The following is a 21,907-nucleotide window of genomic DNA, read 5'->3' on the forward strand; positions in this document are numbered from 1 at the left end:
TTTTTTTGAAATAAAATCTATTTACTAAATAGACATATTTTGGACTAACCTTGCATGCCCTTTCTTCACTGCTAGAAACTCCAAGATGATAAACTTTCTCCACTTGTTCCTAACACTTTCACAGTGCTATGCAATTTTTAAATGAACTAGTAATTTTCCCTTTCGCCTTCTTGAGTGATTCTTGTCATCTGTATCAAGAAATTGTCAATTTAAATTGAGAAAACACCTTAGGAAACCAGTGTTTTATGGGCTACTTCAAATGGGCTACTTTAATATACAAACTTGTTTTCTGATTGACACACCTGCTTTTTTCTCCTTTCCTCAACTAAAGACAGGGGCTCACTAGTCACTGTACAAAGCCGTCTAAATGCTAAGGATTTCAGTATCACAGGCCCTAGCTGAAGAATGCTGTAATCTCTAATGCCCTTCTGATTTCGGGAGTAAGGCCAGCATGATCACAATGCACTCTTGTTATGGCTGAATGTCCCTCTGCAGAGAATAGTGTTTCTCAAATGTGTTTGATCAGAGCCACATTAAGAAATACATTTTGTTTCACTTCTCGGGGCACATAGATCCAAAAGATTGGTATAAAAATTTCTCAGAACAACTCCATTACACGTAAAGCACGCTGAGATTGTTCTATTCTTCTATATTTCATTAAAAAAAAAAAAAAAAGTGATGGTCTCCATCTACCAAACCGATATATAATCCCCTAGAGGTGATAATTTATGGTTTAGAAAACACTGGCTTGGAAAAAGACTTTTGATTTGTAGTCAGTCTTTCCACGTTTCCGTACACCTCTGAGAGTTTCCTACAGTTGTTTTCCTCTAAAGGATTCCTGCGCCCTCAGTTTTGTGTAAAGGATCTGTGATGGGGCCGGTCCCCTTCTTCCTGGCTCCTTTAAGAGGCTGGTAACTGCCCAACAGTGGAGGCGGAGTGGCAAGTCTCACCAAGCCGCTGACACAGCCCAGGGCCGCTTTTCCAGTACTTGTGAAAGCCTTGTGCATGTGCATGTGCGTGTGCGCGCGCGGAGGTGGGGTAAGGCTGAGACCGCGGGATAAGAGCGAGCAGCGGCAAACAGAGCCTCAGGGGCGTCTCTCCGCTCGCGTGCTCGGCGAACCCAGGAGGGTAGGCGCGTGCGCAGAGCTAGTCTGTTCCGGCCCAGAGGCGCCCGCGCGCGCTCCCGCCGAGCCAAAGTCCAAGGTGGGCTCCGGCGCGCGGCCGGCGCGGCGGCGCGCGCCAGGGGGCGGCCCTGACAGGTCGGCACCGCCCTCCCTCCGCGCGCTCCTCTCCTCCCAGTCTCCCTCGCGCTTCCTGCACTACGGCAGTCGCCGCCGCGTCCGCGTCCCCGATCCCTTCCCTGTCTCGCTCGTGCTGGCTGTGCCATGGCGGCCTTCAGCAAGTACCTGACCGTGCGAAACTCCTCGCTGGCGGGGGCCACGTTCCTGCTGCTTTGCCTGCTCCACAAGCGGCGCCGCGCCCTCGGCCTGCACAGGTAAGAAGGCCCGTGGCCGCGCCGCCTTCCCGGGCCCGAGCTGGAGCTCCCCGGGCGCTCTTCTTCGCCCGGCGGACGATCCCCTTTGCCCCGCGGGGTCGAGTGGAGCCGGGGCTGGCCGCGGGCGCTGCCGGGCTCCAATGTCAGGGTGTCCGGGTGTCCCGCGACGCGGGAGTTCTCCGTGTTCCCTGCGCTCCGCCTGCCTGTCCAGCTGCTCACTCTGCCTCCGGGGGTGTGAATCTTTTTCTTGCACCCGGTAGCAAACCTGTGCCTCTGACCCGAGGAGTCGTCCCCCATATCCTCCCCTTTTTACATCAACTCCACCACCTCCTTTTTTGCATCAACTTTCTGGGTGTGTTGTAGTTTTGCCATCTCATCTGACTGTCAGTGGATTTGCTTTGTGGACGTTTATGTGTGATTTGAGGATGGGGATTGGACGCACAGGCTGGAGGCTGTTGTTTAAGGCAGTGGGTGAGGTTTGGCATGAATCCTTAGTAGTTGCCATTGAAAGTCGCTAGGATGGTTCACGTGAACTATCCCGGATCCACTTGCAAAGTTGCTTTCTAAAGTGGTGTCCGTTGGAGTTGGTCAGTGGACGCCCTGGCATTTCAGCCGAAAAGGCTGAATGGGTTCTGAGGTATTTGGAGGGCAAGGTTCCCTTTCCTGATTCGCAGGTGGAAGGTGCAAGTGTGCTTTAGATAAGGGTTAGGAGATCTTTTGATTATACTCCGTTGCTTCTCCCTCGAGAATTTTAATGTTTAAATTTAACTTTGGGAGATTATAAGATTAGAGAAGGAATAGAGAATTGAGTTACTTGTTGTGGGGTTATAGATATAATTTATTTGCTTCAGCAAATGAATGAGAAAAGGCTATGTCAAGCATGCTTGCCTGGAAAGTATTAGGTATTTCATATGGAATCTTGGCATAGTGTTTTCATACATTTTATCTCATTCATTTCTTTGGGCAGGTATTGTTGCCTTCTCTTTTGGTTTGCCTATTGTATCTGATTAGTAGTAAACGTTGATTTAAAACATTGACAAGTGGGCTTCCTTCCCATGAAGTTCTTCCTAAACCTTCCCCTGTCCCTGATTTCTTTATCTTATTAAAGTTTGAAGTAGTGGCCTTTCTTTTCCTTCGTAAATCTGCTTAACAAAGTTGAAAATGATTGGCATCTTCGTCGGAACAATACAGAGCTTTTTCTTCTATCCAGTTTGCTTTTAAAATTACTTATTCTGGAAAATATAAACAAAATTTTAGATGAGATTGTATGTTTTCTGAGCTCCCAGTTGCAAATGGAAGTTATGCATTATCTGGGAATATGCCAGTAGAAAATGTTGAATGTTGTAAAATAACTTTGAATTACACTTTTGCGGAGAAGTACTTCAGGGCATGGAACAGGTGTTTTATTATGGGAGAGGGGGATTTGAGGACTGCCCTAACAGCTCTGGCTTGCTTTTATGATTTCTTTAAAATAAAAACTTCGTTTTATTGTAGAATTACATACTTGTAGAAAAATACATGTAAGTGTAGGGCTTGAAGAATTTTCACAAATGAAACTCACTCATGTAATCATCACTCAGATCTGCACCCAATTAAGAACATTGTCAGCATCCCAGAAAACACTCTCCAAGTCCTTCAGGTCCCTTCCAGTCACAGCTAAAGTAGTTCCTGATTAATAAGGCCATAGATAATTGAGTAAGGGAAAGTTTAAGCATAATCTGATGGGAAATAGTAGCAATAATAGCAAAACAATATAATCTGGCTTAGTAAGTAATTTTGGGTGTTTATTCATTATTAATGTAAAAGGCTCTATAGATCTCTTTTTGAGAAATTTTGTGAACTTTGGAGGGGATTAAACTATGCAGCAGTTAATTTACTAAATAAAAGATTCTTGTTAATCTTTTGCGCTGGCAGTACAGTACTAAGGAAAATCTTTATTTTACACATTAAATAGTTTGTGGGAGGCGAATGCAAATTATGAGCAGATAAGCTTGAATTTTAAATTACAGAGATAAAGTGGTTGAATTATTTTAAAGTCATGAAGAATGGTGTCAAATCTATCTTTGTGGATAATATACTTCCAGAATCATTTGGATATCTTTCAGTTGCCGTCTTTGGCATCATAGTGTTGTAGCCACTCATTCCGGCAAACAAACTCACTCAGAAGGACAATGCAGATGGTGGAGTGCAGTTATTACACTGGCAGGCCCAAGGCAGAGTCTCCTCTTAGCCAAGAACCCTGACAAGTTTTTGTGAAAACCTTATATACTCTTAAGTGTACGTGCCCAAACCCACCTCCCCAAATTCCCTGAAACTAGTCTGAACAAAGGAAAAGAAAGATACAGTCAAAGTTAATCCGTGATTCATATGCCTTAAGCCTAGGTAATTAACAGTGGACAGTTATCAATAGGCCTGTGGCTATACCCCAATAAGCATAATAAAATTTATGATTCTATTTGGTTACACAGATGATTAGGATATTCTTTTAGGCTACTGAGAGTCTAGGTACGAGCCCTGGGGCTCTTACATTCTGGGCGTCTGGTTTTCCAGTTGGTATGTCGTTTCCATAGATACTGGGCATATAGCTCAAAGTCCACAGTCCGGCCCAAGATGGGGTGCTGCTTTCAAGATGGAGCTTGTTCTGTCTGTTTCCTCCTTCAATAGTTTGAAGATTAGAAAATTCTAACTTTATATTTTACTGGCTTTTTGGGTGTCTTTGGTAACAGGGCTAATTAACTTTACTATCTAGCACCTAATTAAGGAAATTGTGACTGCTTGACCTTTATAGCTTGTCTGTGCTATTGACAAATTTGTCTTAGAAGATATTCCTTAGAACCAGATAGGTAATAAAGATAGTGAAATCACTTTAAAAGATACAATGTTACATTATTCCAGACATTGGGAGAATGAGTAATTTAATCTTCTGAGTAGTTTTTTAGTTATATATGATTTGACTGGGAGAAATGTACTTTTTATTACAGAAAATCTCACACGCATTCAAAGTAAGCAGAATAATTTTGTGGACCCCCATACACTCTACACAAAAAGTACCGTCAACATTCTACCATTCTTGTTTCATCTATAGCTCCTTGCTCCCTACCCCTTGTTTTTTAAAGATTTTTAGGTAAAATTTGTATATATTGAGCTGTACACATCCTGTGTATTTTTAAAATAAATAGATGCAACAGTTTGACACATTCCTTTTGCAAAATTAGAACGTTTTCATCTCCCCAGAAAGTTCCCTTGTATTTGTTCTATATGACCACTGTACTAACTTTTTCACCCTAGTTTTGATTAGTCATACATCTTATGTGTTTATTATTTATATGGAGAATAGTGGAATCATTTTATTCATGGATAAAGGAGACTCATGTATTCAGTTCAAAGGAATTATCTGTTTCATAATGTATTACCACACTAGGTGCTGTGAGATGGAGGTGTTTGTATGCATGTGTCACACGTACATTCAGAAAATATATGACATCTTTAAGTGTGAATTAGTTAAAAATGTAAGATGATGACAGTGCAGTGTACAGACAGCCAGGCCTTAGAAATTTCTGAAAGAAGAGATTAATGTGGTTGGGAAGAGTTAACGAAGGTTTTATGAAGGATATGAGCTAAGCCTAGAATGAGGGTAGGAATGAATGACTGGAGATAAATTGAATGTTAACAGAAGCCTTTAACAGATTTTTGTTGCATTTTATGAGGCATGGTCGTGCTCTTTCAGTCCAGTGTCCACTGCCACAAGAGCTCTTTTTAAGAAACACAAATATGGTCATGTTATTTCATCATTCAACTCCTTCAGCTATTCTAAAATACAAAATTCTTAGCATGAGAGAACGGTGTTCGTGATCTGGTCCTTTACTACTTAGCCAGCCATATGAAATTAATAGTCTCTGAGCAGGATGAGCTCTGCCCAGCCGTTGCCGTCTAATTGTAATCATTCTCATCCCCTCCACTTCTTCCCACCCTTTGATGTGTATTTTCCTTCATGACTCAGTTCAGTTAGCACTTTCTTTTAAATGTTGTCTGTCTTTTCCTGATCTCCAAACTGATGTTGTTGTCCTCTGCTCTCATGCTGCGCTAAGCATTCCTCTGCTCTGTATTGTACCAGTTTATTTTCTTGGCTTCTGTCTGCATCAGACTGTGAGTTTCTGGAGGCTATGGACTGAGTTATCTTTACATTCCTAGTTTGCATATGTCACAGGATAGACATTCAGAAGCATTTATAGGGTGGACAAATGATACAGGATAGTTGAAGACTTTTTAAGGATAATTGACAGGCAGTTGGAGATGGGGTACTAGCACAAACATGAGTTAAAGGCATTATCTTCAGAGAGGTGATAGTTGTGTGCCTGAGATTATATAACAGGAACTGGGGGTAGGGGAGGGTAGGAAATCAGTGGGCCAGTTTTAGAAGGCAAGGCAGGGACCAGTCAACATTGCCAAACTATTTTATGATCTTAAAAAAAAACAAAGAGCAGAAGCAGAACAAAGCAGTTTTCTTTCTCTTCTCATGAATGCTTGTCAGAGTTCAGATTTCTCATCCTGGGTTTCAGAATCTGCCTTTATCTGTTCTCACCTTACCTGGCTAATCTTTTATTCCGTTACCTGTTCCAAATAGACCAGTTTCTGCACTGTTTTCTGAACAGGCCACACTGCTTCTTGGCTTTGGAGCCTTATTCATGGTTTAGCCGTACCTGGAATATCTCTTCCTATATTCTCTGTTCTTCAACTCTTATCCTTTAAAGGTTAGGCCAAGGTCACCTTTTCCATGAAGTGTTTTTAAACAACTTTTAATCTGAATGATAAGCATTCCCCTTTAGTCTTATGAACCGTGTGTTTAGGTACTTTTTTTGTTTCATCTATTAATTGTTTGAGTGTGATCTAGTTGTTGGCCATCAAAGTGTAGCCATGTCCACCAGCTTATGGGGTGGTCCTTTGTCTTTTTCAAAGCCCCAGTCTGTAGATGGTAGGAATAGCCAAATGTTTCTGAAGAGTTTCAGAAAGTTGTGTTTTTCTTAGTCATGCCTTGCTTCACTTCTATGTTTCTGCTCTATTTTAGCTTCCACTTATATCTTGTCTCTTGAGCCTGTCATTTTGGTATCTGCCTTGATTCCTCTAAATTCACAAATCAGGTTTTGTTGTAGAGGTTTTTGAAATTTTGGAAGTAGTGGCAGGGATTATATCACAACATGTTGTTGTTGTTTAATCACTCAGTTGTGTCCGACTCTTTTGCAACCCCATGCACTCTAGCCCACTAGGCTCCTCTGTCCATGGAATTTCCCAGGAAAGAATACTGGAGTGCTCTTCTCCAGGGGATCTTCCCAACCCAGGGATCGAACCCAGGTCACCTGCATTGCAGGAGGATTCTTTACTTCTGAGCCATTGGGGAAGCACCATATCACGACACAGAGAACAGCTTAAAATGAAGTTCTTTTATTTACAAGTTTCTTGGACATTTCCATATGGGGGCCACCCCTATAACATCCACTCTCATGGTTCACCCTGAGGGTCTCATTCCCCCTGTTAGAAATTTGTTAGCTTTGTTGGATTCTATAGGGGTTGGCCCCATATGGATCCTCAGAATAAAAAGGAGATGCTTAAGTAATTATAGGTGAAGAAGATCTCAAAGGATTTGCCAGGAAAAGCAGCTACGTACAGAAACCAACTGATGCAGTTCGTTTTCTCAGAACTGTGTAGCTGTCTGTGGTATGCTTCAGGTAACTGGGTACAGACTGCTTAATAAATACATGTCTCAGTTTTTGGCACATTAGCATCATTGGCCAGGCAGTCTATTTTAGGGCTTTTGCTATTGCCATTCCCCTGCCTGTAATTCTCTTTCCTCATTTATCACTACTGTTTTCTCTCCCATTTTTCAGTCTTTTAGCAGGTGTCTTCTCAGTGAGACCCTCCACTGGCACTTAGTGTAAAATTGCATCCTTCACATACACACTCACTGCCTGCTTTCTTGGCTCTATTTTTCTCCGTAGCACTTAGCACTATCAATTGCTTATTTAATTCACATATTAACTTACTTATTGTATCTCTGCTGCTGGAATGTAAGTTCCATGAGGGCAAGAAATTTTTGTTTGTTTTGTTCATTGTTATAAGTCCAGTGGCTAGAGCTGTGGCTGGCATATAGTAGGCACTCAAAAAAGTTTGTTAAATGACTACCTCTGAAATGCTTATTTCTTAGAGCTTTAGTTACTATTGTTTTAAATAACAGTTTTTTTCTTGCTACAAATGTAAATGTTGTCTCCTTAAGTATATTATGAACTCTTTAGGAGCTGGGCTGCTTCTGTATGCATGCGTAAAGCATATCTTAGAAATTTATAAAAATAATATCATTATTATTATATTTTATAACCTGCTTTTGATAGTTAGCAGTAGAGTGAAAACATTAAAAACAGTTATAAAAAATTGAAAATCATGTATAATGTCATCACCATAATATACATATTGTTTTATTTTTATTACCTTTATTATTTATATGCATAGATTTTTACATAGCTGTATGCATGCTTTGCTATTTTCATTTTAAAGCATAGACATCATTCTTGTGTTTTTACATGAACCTCTACTATATTTTAAAAGAAATCTATAAACACTCCTTTGTGTGACTATATCATAATTTATTTTACCCTTAAATATTGGATATCTAGATTGCTTCTGTAATTTTTATGGACAATACTGTATATATTTGTGAGTGAACATTTCTCTCTCTGCTGAATTATTTCCTTGGAATAATTGCCAGAAATAGGATTAATGAAGGAAAGTTACAAGCTTTCCTTAGTGTAGTTTATACCTTAGTTTATACCTTTCCTTTTCCAGAAAAGGTGTAAACATCCTGGAGCTACACAAGTTCTACATATTACTTTTTAAGAATTGTGCCATAGAATACTATGAATGAGTGCTAATTTAATTCTCTAATCATCGTTAGAAGATCATGGTATCTGGTCCCATCACTTCATGGGAAATAGATGGGGAAATAGTGGAAACAGTGTCAGACTTTATTTTTGGGGGCTCCAAAATCACTGCAGATGGTGATTGCAGCCATGAAATTAAAAAACTCTTACTCCTTGGAAGAAAAGTTATGACCAACCTAGATAGCATATTGAAAAGCAGAGACATTACTTTGCCAACAAAGGTCCTTCTAGTCAAGGCTATGGTTTTTCCTGTGGTCATGTATGGATGCGAGAGTTGGACTGTGAAGAAGGCTGAGCGCCGAAGAATTGATGCTTTTGAACTGTGGTGTTGGAGAAGACTCTTGAGAGTCCCTTGGACTGCAAGGAGATCCAACCAGTCCATTCTAAAGGAGATCAGCCCTGGGATTTCTTTGGAAGGAATGATGCTAAAGTTGAAACTGCAGTACTTTGGCCACCTCATGCGAAGAGTTGACTCATTGGAAAAGACTCTGATGCTGGGAAGGATTGGGGGCAGGAGAAGGGGATGACAGAGGATGAGATGGCTGGATGGCATCACTGACTCGATGGACGTGAGTCTGAGTGAACTCTGGGAGTTGGTGATGGACAGGGAGGCCTGGTGTGTGGTGATTCATGGGGTCGCAAAGAGTTGGACACGACTGAGCGACTGAACTGAACTGAATCATCATTAAGGGATATTAGAATTTTTTTGATAGGGGGATTATTTTAGAGGGGTAAAGTAATGTTGCAGACTTATTTTAATTGGCACGAATGCATATTTTTACATGTGAAACTTACCTTTGTTATGGAGACACTTGGTATAGTATAAAACATAGTCATTGATGTTAGATACAGGTTCAGGGTTTTATTCAACTGTCTGCTAGACCTGTGATCTTGGTCAATTACTCAACTTCTTTGAGCCTCAGTTTTCTTATCTGTAGAACGTGAATAATAGTATTTACTTAACTGAGTAGTTGTGAGGATTAAATGAGGAAATGTCCTAACTCAGTAGCTGGAACAAAGCTCAGAAGATAAAGTGAAGTGGCTCAGTGGTGTCTGACTCTTTGCAACCCTGTGGACTGTAGCATCCGTCCGTAGCTCCTCCGTCCATGGGATTTTCAAGGCAAGAGTACTGGAGTGGGTTGCCATTTCCTTCTCCAGGGGATCTTCCCAACCCAGGGATTGAACCCAGGTCTCCCGCATTGTAGGCAGACGCTCTTACTATCTGAGCCACCAGGGATAAAAGATAACTTTAACTTTCCCTTTGCTTGCTAACAGACAGCAAAAGTCCCATTGTGAGGTTCTCAGTAATTATTGAGCCTTCCTAAAAATTTTCCTCACAAAAAAAATATGCCCACAAAAATTTCCCTAAAGAAACCTTTTGAATCAGAGTTGGAAAGTATTTAAGTTACTTTTTATGTGACATGGTTTCAGGCCTTAGTGTTTTTCAGTTGTTGCTTCCTGAATACGATACTCTTTTTCCCAGCCCCTTAAAGAGGAGGTCTGAAACTGAATTCATTATTCTAAGTGTGGTCTGATCGGGTGGAATAGGTTGTTACCTGCTTTGTAGATCCAAAGCTTTTGTTAAAATAGGGGAAGTTGCATTCATTATTGTGGCAGTAAGTATTCTTTACTCATATTTTAGCCTTCACAATTGTTTCCCTCCTTTCCCCTTCTCAACTTGCTGGTTTGATTTTTTTTTTTTTTTAAAACCTAGGTATGGGTATTTACAAGTTATCTTTGGGCATGTTACTTCCTGCTAAATTTTTTTTATCCTGCACATTAGTATTCTTTCTGTATATTTAGTCAGTAAATTAAGTTATTGGATAGGACTAAGTATAGAACAATATATTTGTAGCACTATAACCTTTCTTTTAAATGATGCCCTTTGGGTGTTATATTGGTTCTCATCTTTAACCTGGTTCCTTTTCACATGTTTTCTTCTAGTGATGATTTGGCCTTCTGACAACAGGGCTAGGCATCAGGGCCAGAGTCCTTCCTGCTCTGTGATGTTTCTGCTGGAGTCAGTGGTGAGGGGTCTTTTCTTTTTTCATCATGGATGATGAATATCACCACCTTCCACTCTGCTGCAATGAATAGAAACTGAAATTACAATTTTTGGCCACATCACATGGCCTGCAGGATCTTAGTCTCCTGACTAGGGATCAGACCTGTGCCCCCCGAAGTGGAAAGGCAGAATCCTAACCGCTGGACCACCAGGGAATTCACTGAATTGGAATTGTGAAGAAGAGATAGGCACTCTTTGTAATTTTCTTTATAGAGTTACATATACCAAATTAAGTTTTATTCAAAATGGGTAGTGTATTTCTCTATTGTTATTTTTTTGGAATGATTCTTTACAGAATGTTAGAGATGTTTAAAAATGACATGTGTAGTCATTTCTAGAAAAAATTAGGCATAAGGCCCTTGGTTAAGAATATGGCTTTTATCATAACTTTTTTTTATGAGGAAATAACTTTTGTTTTAGGCATCTTGTCAGGAATGTAACCTTCCATAGCATTAGGATAAAATGCTCTGGATAATTGATCGGTTGTTCCCAATAGTTGTGGGGACTATTACACATATTTAAGATAGTTTGAAGCCCTGCTAGGTGAAACTAGTGAGTGTGCTTAAAGGTGTTTGTTTTTTTTAATTCATTTGTTGTCCTTTGGATAATTAGCAGTCCTAAATGAATGCAGTTAGATTAATAAAGTATAAAATTGAAAATAAAGCTCATCAAAGCATTCAGCTATATTGATATCTGTGAATCACTGCTATAATGATACTGTAATAATAGAAATAAACGTGGGTTATATGATTTATTCTCTGCTTAAGAAGTTATCTATTGGCATTAAAAATAAATGAATTATGTGAAATGCATGTGTTTTGCATATCTTCAACTTGCTTGTAAAAAATGCTTCATAATAATTTGCATCAAACTCAGTCTTCTGGCTCTAAATTCAGTGTCACTATCATTCTCTCTTCATTGTATCTTAGAAGTGAACTTAGGTTATAGCAGAAGAAGGAACTGAGGTACGGTCAGATGTTTTCCTCATTTCAGAACAAGGACTGGAGGCGTAGGTTGGCGTGGGAATCAGTGAACCACTCAAAGAAAGAAACCCAAAGATCATGCACTAACTCATAAGATGTTGCATGCCTGCTACATGTTAGATGCTGGGTTTATCAGTTCAGTCGCTCAGTTGTGTTCGACTCTCTGTGACCGCATGGAGTGCAGCACGCCAGGCCTCCCTGTCCATCACCAGCTCCTACAGCTTACTCAAACTCATGTCCGTCGAGTCGGTGATGCCATCCAACCACCTCATCCTCTGTCGTCCTGGGTCCATAGAGATGAACAAAAGCTCCTGTTGTCAAGAGCTGGGGTATGATCCAAGTCTGTACCTTCATTCAACACCCAGTGGTGGCTCCTGAGGACACACAGTAGTGAGTGAGATAGGCCTGTTTCCCAGATGGATCCCATAGTGGGAGAAGACCTATTTCATTTTACTTTTGTATTGGGCACTTGGGAAGATTAAACATTGAGTTAGAATTCTTGCTCTTAAGAAACTCACAACTATTGAAAGAATCCTGTGTCTTAACATTTCACACTGAATTTCTAGTTTAAAACATCTGGTATATTTTATTTAAAATATTATTTCTCCATTTACCTGTGAATACAGTTTTGTTGTATCAGGAAATGAGATTTAATTCAACATTTTAAACATTTGCTTTCCCCTGCAGTAATGCCCAAGATGTGGTGTTTAGGAAGCAGGTGTCAGAGAATCAATGAAATGATCCCCATTTTTAATAGATCGGATAATTAACAGTTTAACTATTGATGGGTGAATACATTTCTCTGTGTATTTTATCACTGGCTCAACAAAATAGCTACTTCCCCATCACTGAAGAAAGTTTCAGTGTTGGAGGAAATAAAACATTGATCCAGTACATTCTACTGAATGCTTGTTATGTGTCACTAGGCTAGGTAAGTACTGAGATACAAAATTGATGAACGTTATTTCTAACCTCAGTCTTATGGAAATGCAAATACATAGAAAAGTTGTATTGTACAAATCAATATCATTAGACGTTTGGTCTAATAATAATTCTGTGGGAGAGAGCTCTGAGCTGAGAATGTTTGATTGTTTTGGTTGTTACCTGGGGAGGTTTCAGTCTTGTGCCTGATCTTAAGAGATAAGGAGTAAAAGGCATTCCAGGTAGGGAAGGTAGCATGAGCAAAGGCATGGTGTGGGTGGAATTATGATTCGAGAAGAAGGACTTTCAAGACATGAAGCTGGTAACATTACTATTAACTGTTTATTGAGCACGTGTATTATAGGTTTAAATATTTTGCATTTATTCCTTACAACAGTCTTTTGAGATAGTTGTTTTATTATCTTTATTTTATTGGGGAGTAATCAGAAAGGTAAAAATGACCCCTGATGATAAGAGTTCTTATGGTTGAATTAGCCATGTAGAGGGTAAAGGACGGAGTAAAACATTTATATCAGTCCTTCAGATTGACTTAGATTTGTAACCAAGCAAGGCCTCATGCGTCCATTGACACAGAAAGCCAGACTCTTGACAGCAGGTGTTTTCAGCCAAGTAAGGGTTTGTTGCAAGTGGCCAGGCCGGGGAGTGAGAGCCTGTCCTCAGATCCATCTTGTTTTTTGAGTTGGAGATTGTCTTAAAGGGGAAGAACAAAGAGGATGGGCCTAATCATCATCTGTGACGTTTCTTAATCATAGTTTTGGGAGTCAGGATGTTCTAGCTTAGGAGTCTCAGACCAGGTGGTCCGTGGCTTGGGGGTCTGTTATCTGATCTTGCCCTGGAGAAACAACCTGGGTTAGTATGTTAATGATGATACACAGACTAGCGATTTTAGTACATTAACGATGTTATCGACACCAGCAATTTTAGTCATCTGACTGGTTGATTAGTGTTCAGTTAGCACAGGATTGAGGTCAGAGGGGACAAAAAAGGAGTAAAGAATTGGATAGAGAGATTAATCATAAACTCAGTAAGGGAGCTTAGATTCAAAAGAACAGCCAAGAATCACTGGGGGTGGGGTAGGGAGAGGAAAGAATTATTCAGAGGTTAGAAAGAAGTCTTATGTTGAATTCAAAGTGAAGTTAATTGTTACATTAACAGTTTTGTCATAGTACATTAGTATTGAAGTATTATAATCATTGGAGGAGGTATTGGTAACCCACTCCAGTATTTTTCCAGGAAAATCCCATGGACAGAGGAGCCTGGTGAGCTATAGTCCATGGGGTCGCAAAAGAGTGGACACAACTGAGCAACTGGGCACTGAGCACATTATAGTCATGGTGAAATACTGTTTAAGATCTTGAAAGCTTTTTTATTGTACATTATACAACAAAATGTCGGAGAAGGCAATGGCAACCCACTCCAGTACTCTTGCCTGGAGAATCCCAGGGATGGGGGAGCCTGGTGGGCTGCCGTCTATGGGGTCGCACAGAGTCGGACGCGACTGACTGCAACTTAGCAGCAGCATATTTGAACTACATCACTTTGTTCTCTTAGAGAACTGAGGTTTTGAGGACTTCACTTTGCTGTTAGGCCTTAAGTTAAGGTTTCTTGAGTGACACTATAAAAAACAGCAATTGAAAACTCACTTTAAATGTTACTTATGACATCAAGTCAGAGAAGGCGATGGCACCCAACTCCAGTACTCTTGCCTGGAAAGTCCCATGGACGGAGGAGCCTGGTAGGCTGCAGTCCATGGGGTCGCTAAGAGTCCGACACGACTGAGCGACTTCACTTTCACTTTTCACTTTGATGCATTGGAGAAGGAAATGGCAACCCAGTCCAGTGTTCTTGCCTGGAGAATCCCAGGAATGGGGGAGCCTGGTGGGCTGCCGTCTATGGGGTCGCACAGAGTCGGACACGACTGAAGCTACTTAGCAGCAGCAGCAGCAGCATGCAACAAAATGTAGAAAAGTGCGTGAAATACATATATGAATTAATGTCTTTTTTTTTGTATAACTAGCACCCAAGTCAAGAAATATCTTTGCCATCCACCCAGAAGCCTTCCACTTGGCCCTTCCTAATCACAGCCCCTTCCCTCTATAGTCCTGACTTCTCTGGTAATGGCATCTTTGTATTTCTTTATAATTTTTATCATCCAAAGCTACACTCCTGAGCACTGTAATTTAATTGTGTTTGTGGGGTTTTTTTTTTGTTCAAGTGTGTCTTAATTTCTGTGTCCCCATGCCCTTTCTCTTTCCCTTTTCTTTATTATAGTTTATTTGGTGAAGCAACCAGGTATTTCCACCTATACAGGTTTGCTAATCTGGCTTATGCCTCTTGTGTCATTTTTTCTCATTCTCTGTATTTCCTCTAAATTGGTAGTTGAATCGAAGTTTCAATTGATCAAGTTTAGATTTTGGTTTTTGGACAAGAATGCTTCCTAGGTGTTGATGTGGTATACTCTGTTGCAAGGTATATAATGTCTGGTTGTTTCTCTTTTTGTAATTTGAGCAGCCATTGATATTTGATACCTAGAACAATGAATTTATTAGGGCTTACAAAATGGTGATATTTGAATTCTGTTCTTATTTCCTTTGTAAGGTGGAATGCTTCCATAAAAAGAAACTTTTCTTCATCTGTTTGGTTATCCAGTGACACAGTTCAGTTAGGAAAGGCAGGATAGATATTTTTTTCTATATTAGTTTTTAAAATAATACAGTTTATATGGCAGAAACCAACACAACATGATAAAGCAATTTTCCTCCAATTAAAAAAAACAATAATGTATTAGTTTCTTATTATTCTCCAAAGGTGATCAATGAGTTTTTCTTAAGTGTCATTATGAACTTATTGATTTACTCCTTGAAAAGAATTTACTACTCTTTTAGATGCTTTGGAGGAACCTTTATGAATGCAGTGAATCTTATACATATATGAAATGTGCCTCAGTTATCAACTCTTGCATTGGCACCATTTCTATTTAAATTTTAGAATCAGCATGTTGGGATATTGATGAGAATTTCGTCTCATTTATAGATTAATTTTTAATACTGGTTATATTGCCCTTGCCCTTTTTTTTGATCAATCTTGCTATGATTGTAAAATGTGTCAGTTTTTTAAAAAAAATTGACTCTTAGTTTTGCTTTACCTCTATTGTCTTTTGTTTCATTTATTTATATTTTCTTCAATTAATTTTGTTCTTTTTCAAATGTTCAGATAGATAATGAATTTTCAGTCTTCTTTTCTAATGTATGCATTTTAGGTTATAAAGTTCTCTAAGCACTGTTTTGTTGCATCCCACAGGTTTTTTTGATATGTAAACTCTTATTTTGTAAACATATAATTTGATGTATATGTCATTCATTTCAAATATTTAGAAAAATTTCTTAGACCCATGGCTTTTCACAAGAAAAAGTGAATCTCTTTCTGTCAATTGTAACACACCATCCCAGCAGTTATTTCTGAGTAGTTCCTTTGCCAGGTTTGTCTAGCTTCCCTTATGAGCTGTATTCAGTAGAGGACTGGCTGTGCTTTGTGGTTCGTATCTGGTAGTTGGTGCTGGCTGGTGGCTGGGATGCCCTGGTTTTCATTTTAGTGACTTTGTATCTTTCAGTAGGCTCAACAGTTGCTCAAATGGTAGTCTCGGGTGAGCATTCCAAGAAGTCAAGGTGAAAGCAGAAAGACTTCCACACATTCTGTTGACTGGAGCAAGTCACAAGCCTGGCCCAGATTCAAGGATGGGAGAAGATTTCCTCCATTTTAGGAATTTGTCTCAGTATTTAATCTACCACAATTTCCAAACATTTAGGGGTTTTTCTTGTATTTTTCTTTTTGCTGTTAATTACCAGCAAAATTGCTTTGTGGTTAGAGTATTGATTTGTTTTTTCATCATTTTGTTTTTAATCTCTTTTAGTTGTTTGGAAGTTATTCTCTATTTAAATTAAAAAAATTTTTTTACTGATTACCCTAGAAATTTTGACATCTGCTTGCCTTTTCAAGTCTAAACCATTAATCAATAAGAATGCTTCATCATCCTCCCAGGCAGTAAAAGGACTTCAGAGCAGTGACCCCATTAACTTTACCCCTGATTTAGATGCCATTTGTTGCTGTTGTTGGTTTTTTTAGTACTGTAAGTCATTATGTTGTTGTTTTATATAATATTCACTTAGAGGTAATTATATATTTGCCATATTTGCTTTCCATTCCATCTTGCAACCTGTGCCTTCCAGCTGGAATCAACCATCCTCTTCCCCATAATATGTCCTTTAGAAATTTCTTTAGTACAAGTCTGCTCCTGATGAACCCTCTCCATGTTGTCAGGTAATTTCTTTATTTGCCTTCATTCGTGTAAGTGTCTTTTTTCCATAAATGTTTAAGTGTAGATTGGCAGTAATTTTCTTTTTGTACATTGAAGATTTGATTCCATTATCTTCTGGTTTCCTTTATTAATGTTGAGAAGTCAGTTTGTAACTGTTGCTCCTTTGAAGGTAATTATTCTTTTTTTCTCCCGTAGCAGTTTTTAAGAATTTATATTTGTCTTTGGTTTTCTGAAGCTCACTATAATTTGGTTAAGTGTGGATTTATTTTTTATCTTGCTTAGGATTCACAGGCCTTTTAACTTTTGTGGATTGATGTCTTTCTTCCATTTTGGAATATTCTCAGCCTTTATCTGAGATCTGTTGAACCAATTGATTAGATATTTAATTTTAATTGTTGTATTTTTTATTTTTATTTTTAAGAATTCCATTTGGTTTTAAGTCTCTGTAGCTTTTTATTATTTCCTTGTCTTGGTAGATATCTTTATTTTATTTTATTTCCTTAAGTACAGTCTGTGTTGTCTTATAGGATATGTTTGGAAATTCAAGTATCTGAAATCTTTTTAGGTCTGCTTCTGTTTTCTCTGATTTCTGCTAGTTCTTGCTTATGGAGTTTAGTTTCCCATGTGCTTGGTTATTTTTGATTATGATCTGGACATGTTATTTAAAATCATTTGTAGGAATAATTTTGAGGTTTATAGTAAACAATACTTTCATTTTAAGAGGAACGTTTACTTCTTAAAGTGCCTAGGAGCAGTGTTAGTTAGGGAACAACTTAAACCAAATTTCTTAAGAGAACATACTAAAATTTTTAATACAGTATCTTAATAAGCAGACGCAAGACTCACATTTCAGGTTTCATAGTTTTGTTTCCCAAAGGAGTTATATCATTATATATTCACATTATTGTCATGTTGTTGTTTAGTGGCTAAGTCGAGTCCATTGTCAGGTTAATTCCTTTGAAATTAACATCTCTACTTTTGAACTTCAAATCTCAGCTTAAAAAAAATTATATTCTGGACAATCCCATATAGTTATCTTATTGGAACCTGAAAATTAGCACATTCACATTATTATTTCCCTGAATGCTTCTGTGATTATTATGGTAAATAGAATCACTGTCCTCAGGTCACTCAAGGTGTAAACTATTTGTGAGGCAAGAGTTAAAATGATCTTTACCTTTCAGGGCATAAATTTGGAGCTAATACTTCCAGTATCTTTACGTGGTTCTTTAAATCTTTGTTCTTCTTTCATTTCCATATTTAGTTAGGCCTTTATGGCACCCCACTCCAGTACTCTTGCCTGGAGAATCCCAGGGATGGCGGAGCCTGGTGGGCTGCCATCTATGGGGTTGCACAGAGTCGGACACGACTGAAGCGACTTAGCAGCAGTAGCAGCAGTAGCTCTTATCTGTTCCGTCATCCTGTTACTTCTAGCAAATATTTTTTTGCATCTTTCTTTCCATTTTCTTAGCTACCACCTTTGCTCAGCTCTTCATTATTTCTGGTCCCTGATTGACCTTGGCTGTGTGTGTGCCTGTGTGCTTCCCCCACCCCCACCCCCCACCACCCTTCCCCTGCCTTAAATACACTCACTGTTTGATGTGGCTATGGAAGTGAAGTGGCAGAGAATAGAAATGACAGGAAAATCCTTCTTAGAAAGTAGGTGGGAAAATCGTTAGTACATGAGAAATTTTGATAGCCTGAATTGAAATCGGGGCAATAGAGGAAGAGGAGAGCATGGAGAGAGATTGGATAAAAAGAGTATGCGAAAGGGAGATTATTCAAGTTTGTGGCTGGGGTTGGGTAGAAAAAGGTACATTCACTGAGTGAGGATCCATTTCAGTATGAGAAAATGGAAGAGTAGGTTTGGGGTGGAACAGTAAGTTCAGACCTAAAAGTACATGGAAAGTTTAAAGTGGTTTCAGTAGATACAAGTACAAATATCTTATTTTAAAAAATGGATATTCAAGTCAGGAGTTCAGGACAGATGAGGGTACTAGAGGTTTGGGGAGTCTTTTGAGTACAGGTGATAGCTGTTATCATGGTTTTGACTGAGGTGTTCTAGAGCGGTATCTCTAGACTCTAATGGATCTAATGATTCTGATAATTTTTTACCTTTGTTAAATTTTTCATCTTAGTGATGTTATAAATAAAAGAATATATGCGCCTTCTGGGTCATCTGAATGACTATTGCAGATTTGTGTTTCTGTTTGTGTTTGAATGGTTGTTTAATTGTCTCCAAAGAGACTACATGTAAACAGTAAACAGACCTGCTGCATTAGAACCTGTATTAGGTTGACATGTAGTAATGTAAAACTAAGAAAATCATTTTAAGCTTTTACATTCATGTTGTTCAGTTGCTAAGTTGTGTCCGACTTTGCCAACCCATGGCCTGTAGCACATTAGACTCCCTTGTCCTCCACTCTCGCCTGGACTTTGCTCAAATTCATGTCCATTGAGTCAGTGATGCTATCTAACCATTTCATCCTCTGTTGCCTCCTTCTCCTCCTGCCCTCAATCTTTCTCAGCATCAGGGTTTTTCCAATGAGTTGGCTCTTTGCAGCAGGTGGCCCAAGTGTTGGAACTTCAGTGTCAGCCCTTCCATTGACTATTCAGGGTTGATTTCCTTTAGGATTGACTGGTTTGATCTCCTTGCAGTCCAAGGGACTCACAAATCCTCTCTAGCACCACATTTCGAAACCATCAAGTCTTTATATTTGTACTGAATTTTTTTGCTGTTAAAAGTTTCTTTTGTAGTGATAATTACAGGTGAAACTTGTCTTCATAGAATTTCTAAGTAACTGAACTCTTATTATAACGAAGCTTTGGGTTTAAATAATGAAAAAGACATAGAGCAACTGAGCAGTGTATTACTGTAATTGTCACAAACTGATAAAAGAACGTAGGGCTTTCATGTGGATGATGTGTTGAGGGCAAGTGAAGTACATAAGTACATGACATAAATGTCATGGTACACACTGAATAAGATATTTTATGAAAGCTTGGAGGGAGAAAGTGATGGCAGAGTTGACTGACTGATCGTGTGGCCTGTTGTGGGTGTGTGTATGTATATGCTTGTGTGGGTGGATATATGTGTGTATATATGTGTGTATGTATGTTTTATTTATGCAGAGTTCTCTTTTTGTGAGCAGTTATATTACATGAATCCCTGTTTATCTCTATAAATACCAATTTGTAATATTTATTTGCAATAAGGCTTATGATATTTTCTCTGAGTATTTTGATTTTTTAGAATTTTCTTTGGGGATATAGTAATAAATTCATTATCTCATCAGCATTAATAAAGCAGTGATTTAAAACCAGTTCATTGTTTACAAAGGAAAAATAGTATTATTAAAAACTCTCAGCTATTAACTGGCATATGTAACACATAAATAGTTGCTTCTACTTTTTCACCCTGGCACTGGTGATTAGTTGTAGCAGTGCTGTTTCACCTATCACTTTAAATGAACATTGATTCCATTTTTATTGGCTTTAACGTTTTTGCTTGTTTTTAAGTGATACACTGTATTTTGTGAATGTAGAGGAGCTGTAAAGGAAAAGAATATATTCAGCTGACTCTTGAACAGCATGGCTTTGAACTGTGAGAGTGTGCATACGTGTGGATTTTTTTTCACTAAATACTCACTTCAGTACTACACAATCCTTGGTTGAATCCAAGGATCTGGAACCTCAGATATGGAGGGCCTGCTGTAGAGTTTTAAGTGAATTTTCAGCTTCGTGGAGGATCAGTGCCCCTAAACCTCATGTCAAGGGTCAGTTGTACTTAACTGTATTCTTATACATATTTAAGAAAGAACCAATTTAAGGCAATGCTGGAGTCTGTAAGAATTTTTTTTCCTTCAGGAGAGGTTAATCCATTACCCCAAGTCTAGAAAACACTGGTCTAGGAAAATGAACTAAGTGAGAAATTCTAGGATCAGAATTATTGTTCTGGATAACTAAACTCTGATTAAAGTTTTCAGAATTGTGTTCTTTTTTTGCTTAGTCTAGAAATTGTCTGAAAGCTTCTCTTCAGTTTTTGTCAGTTTCTTTTTCGTAGTCTCATAGTTTGTTGGGGGAAGTTTCTGCTTATTAATTTTACATATTTTGTTGACTTTATTAAAGAACAGTTAACTCCTTCTCCCTCGCCTTTCCAATAAAGAACAAACAAAATTTACTTTTATATTGTATTCTTAGGAAAATGTCTCTCCTAAATTTTGGTCATCTTCCTTTGCTGCTGCTGCTGCTGCTGCTGAGTCGCTTCAGTCGTGTCCGACTCTTCGTGAACCCATAGGTGGCAGCCCACCAGGCTCCCCTGTCCCTGGGATTCTCCAGGCAAGAACACTGGAGTAGGTTGCCATTTCCTTCTCCAATGATGAAAGTGAAAAGTGAAAGTGAAGTCGCTCAGTCGTGTCCGACTCTTAGCGGCCCCATGGACTGCAGCCCACCAGGCTCCTCCGTCCATGGGATTTTCCAGGCAAGAGTACTGGAGTGGGTCATCTTTTCTTTTAGAGTTTTATTAAAGCTTTATTGATGCATAATGAACTGCTTATATTTAAAACACAACTTAGTAAGTTTTCACATGTAAGCATCAGTGAAACCATCACTCCAATTAAGATAACAAACATCTCCATCACTCCAAAGGTCCCCCTTGCCCCTCTGTGGTCAGTCTTCTCCCCTCCACCAGCCTAAAGGCACCACTGACCTACTGCATAAAACTGTAGATGATATTTGGCTGCTCTGGAATTTCATATAAGTGGAATCTAACTATGCACATTTTTTGTCTAGCTACTTTCAGTCAGCATCATGATTTCGAGATATATTCATATTGCATGCATCATTTTTTTAAATTGTTGAATACATTTTATGGAAATACTTTGATTTTTAAAATCCACTTGCTTGTTGAACATTTGGATGTTTCAAGGTTTTGGCTATTAAAAATAAAGCTACTGTGAACATTTGTGTAAGGTCTATGTCTGGAAACACACTTTTATTTTCCTTGAGCAAATGCTTAGTAGTGGAATGGCTGGGTTATATGGTAGGTGTTATGTTTAACTTTTTAAGAAACTTTTCCAAAGTGAGTGTTCCATGTCATACTCCCATCAGCAGTATAAAAAAATTCCAGTTGCTCCACATATTGATAACACTTGCTAGGATCGGTCTTTTTAATCTTAG

At 38.9% G+C, this 21,907-nt stretch overlaps 1 protein-coding gene across 1 annotated transcript in view; it reads left to right on the plus strand.

The window, feature by feature from the left end:
- The first annotated feature begins 1,326 nt into the window (after positions 1-1,326).
- Positions 1,327-21,907, plus strand: part of ABCD3 (ATP binding cassette subfamily D member 3) — an 83,032-nt gene continuing 62,451 nt past the window's right edge. Inside the window, exon 1 of the mRNA XM_086391308.1 lies at positions 1,327-1,495. Coding sequence (XP_086247434.1) covers positions 1,386-1,495 — 110 coding nt within the window. The 5' untranslated portion in view covers positions 1,327-1,385. The remainder of the gene's footprint in view (positions 1,496-21,907) is intronic.

This window comes from Bos grunniens, chromosome 3, assembly GCF_055505025.1.
Source record: "Bos grunniens cultivar Pamir isolate PY7600 chromosome 3, Bosgru_T2T1.0, whole genome shotgun sequence".
NCBI lineage: Eukaryota > Metazoa > Chordata > Mammalia > Artiodactyla > Bovidae > Bos > Bos grunniens.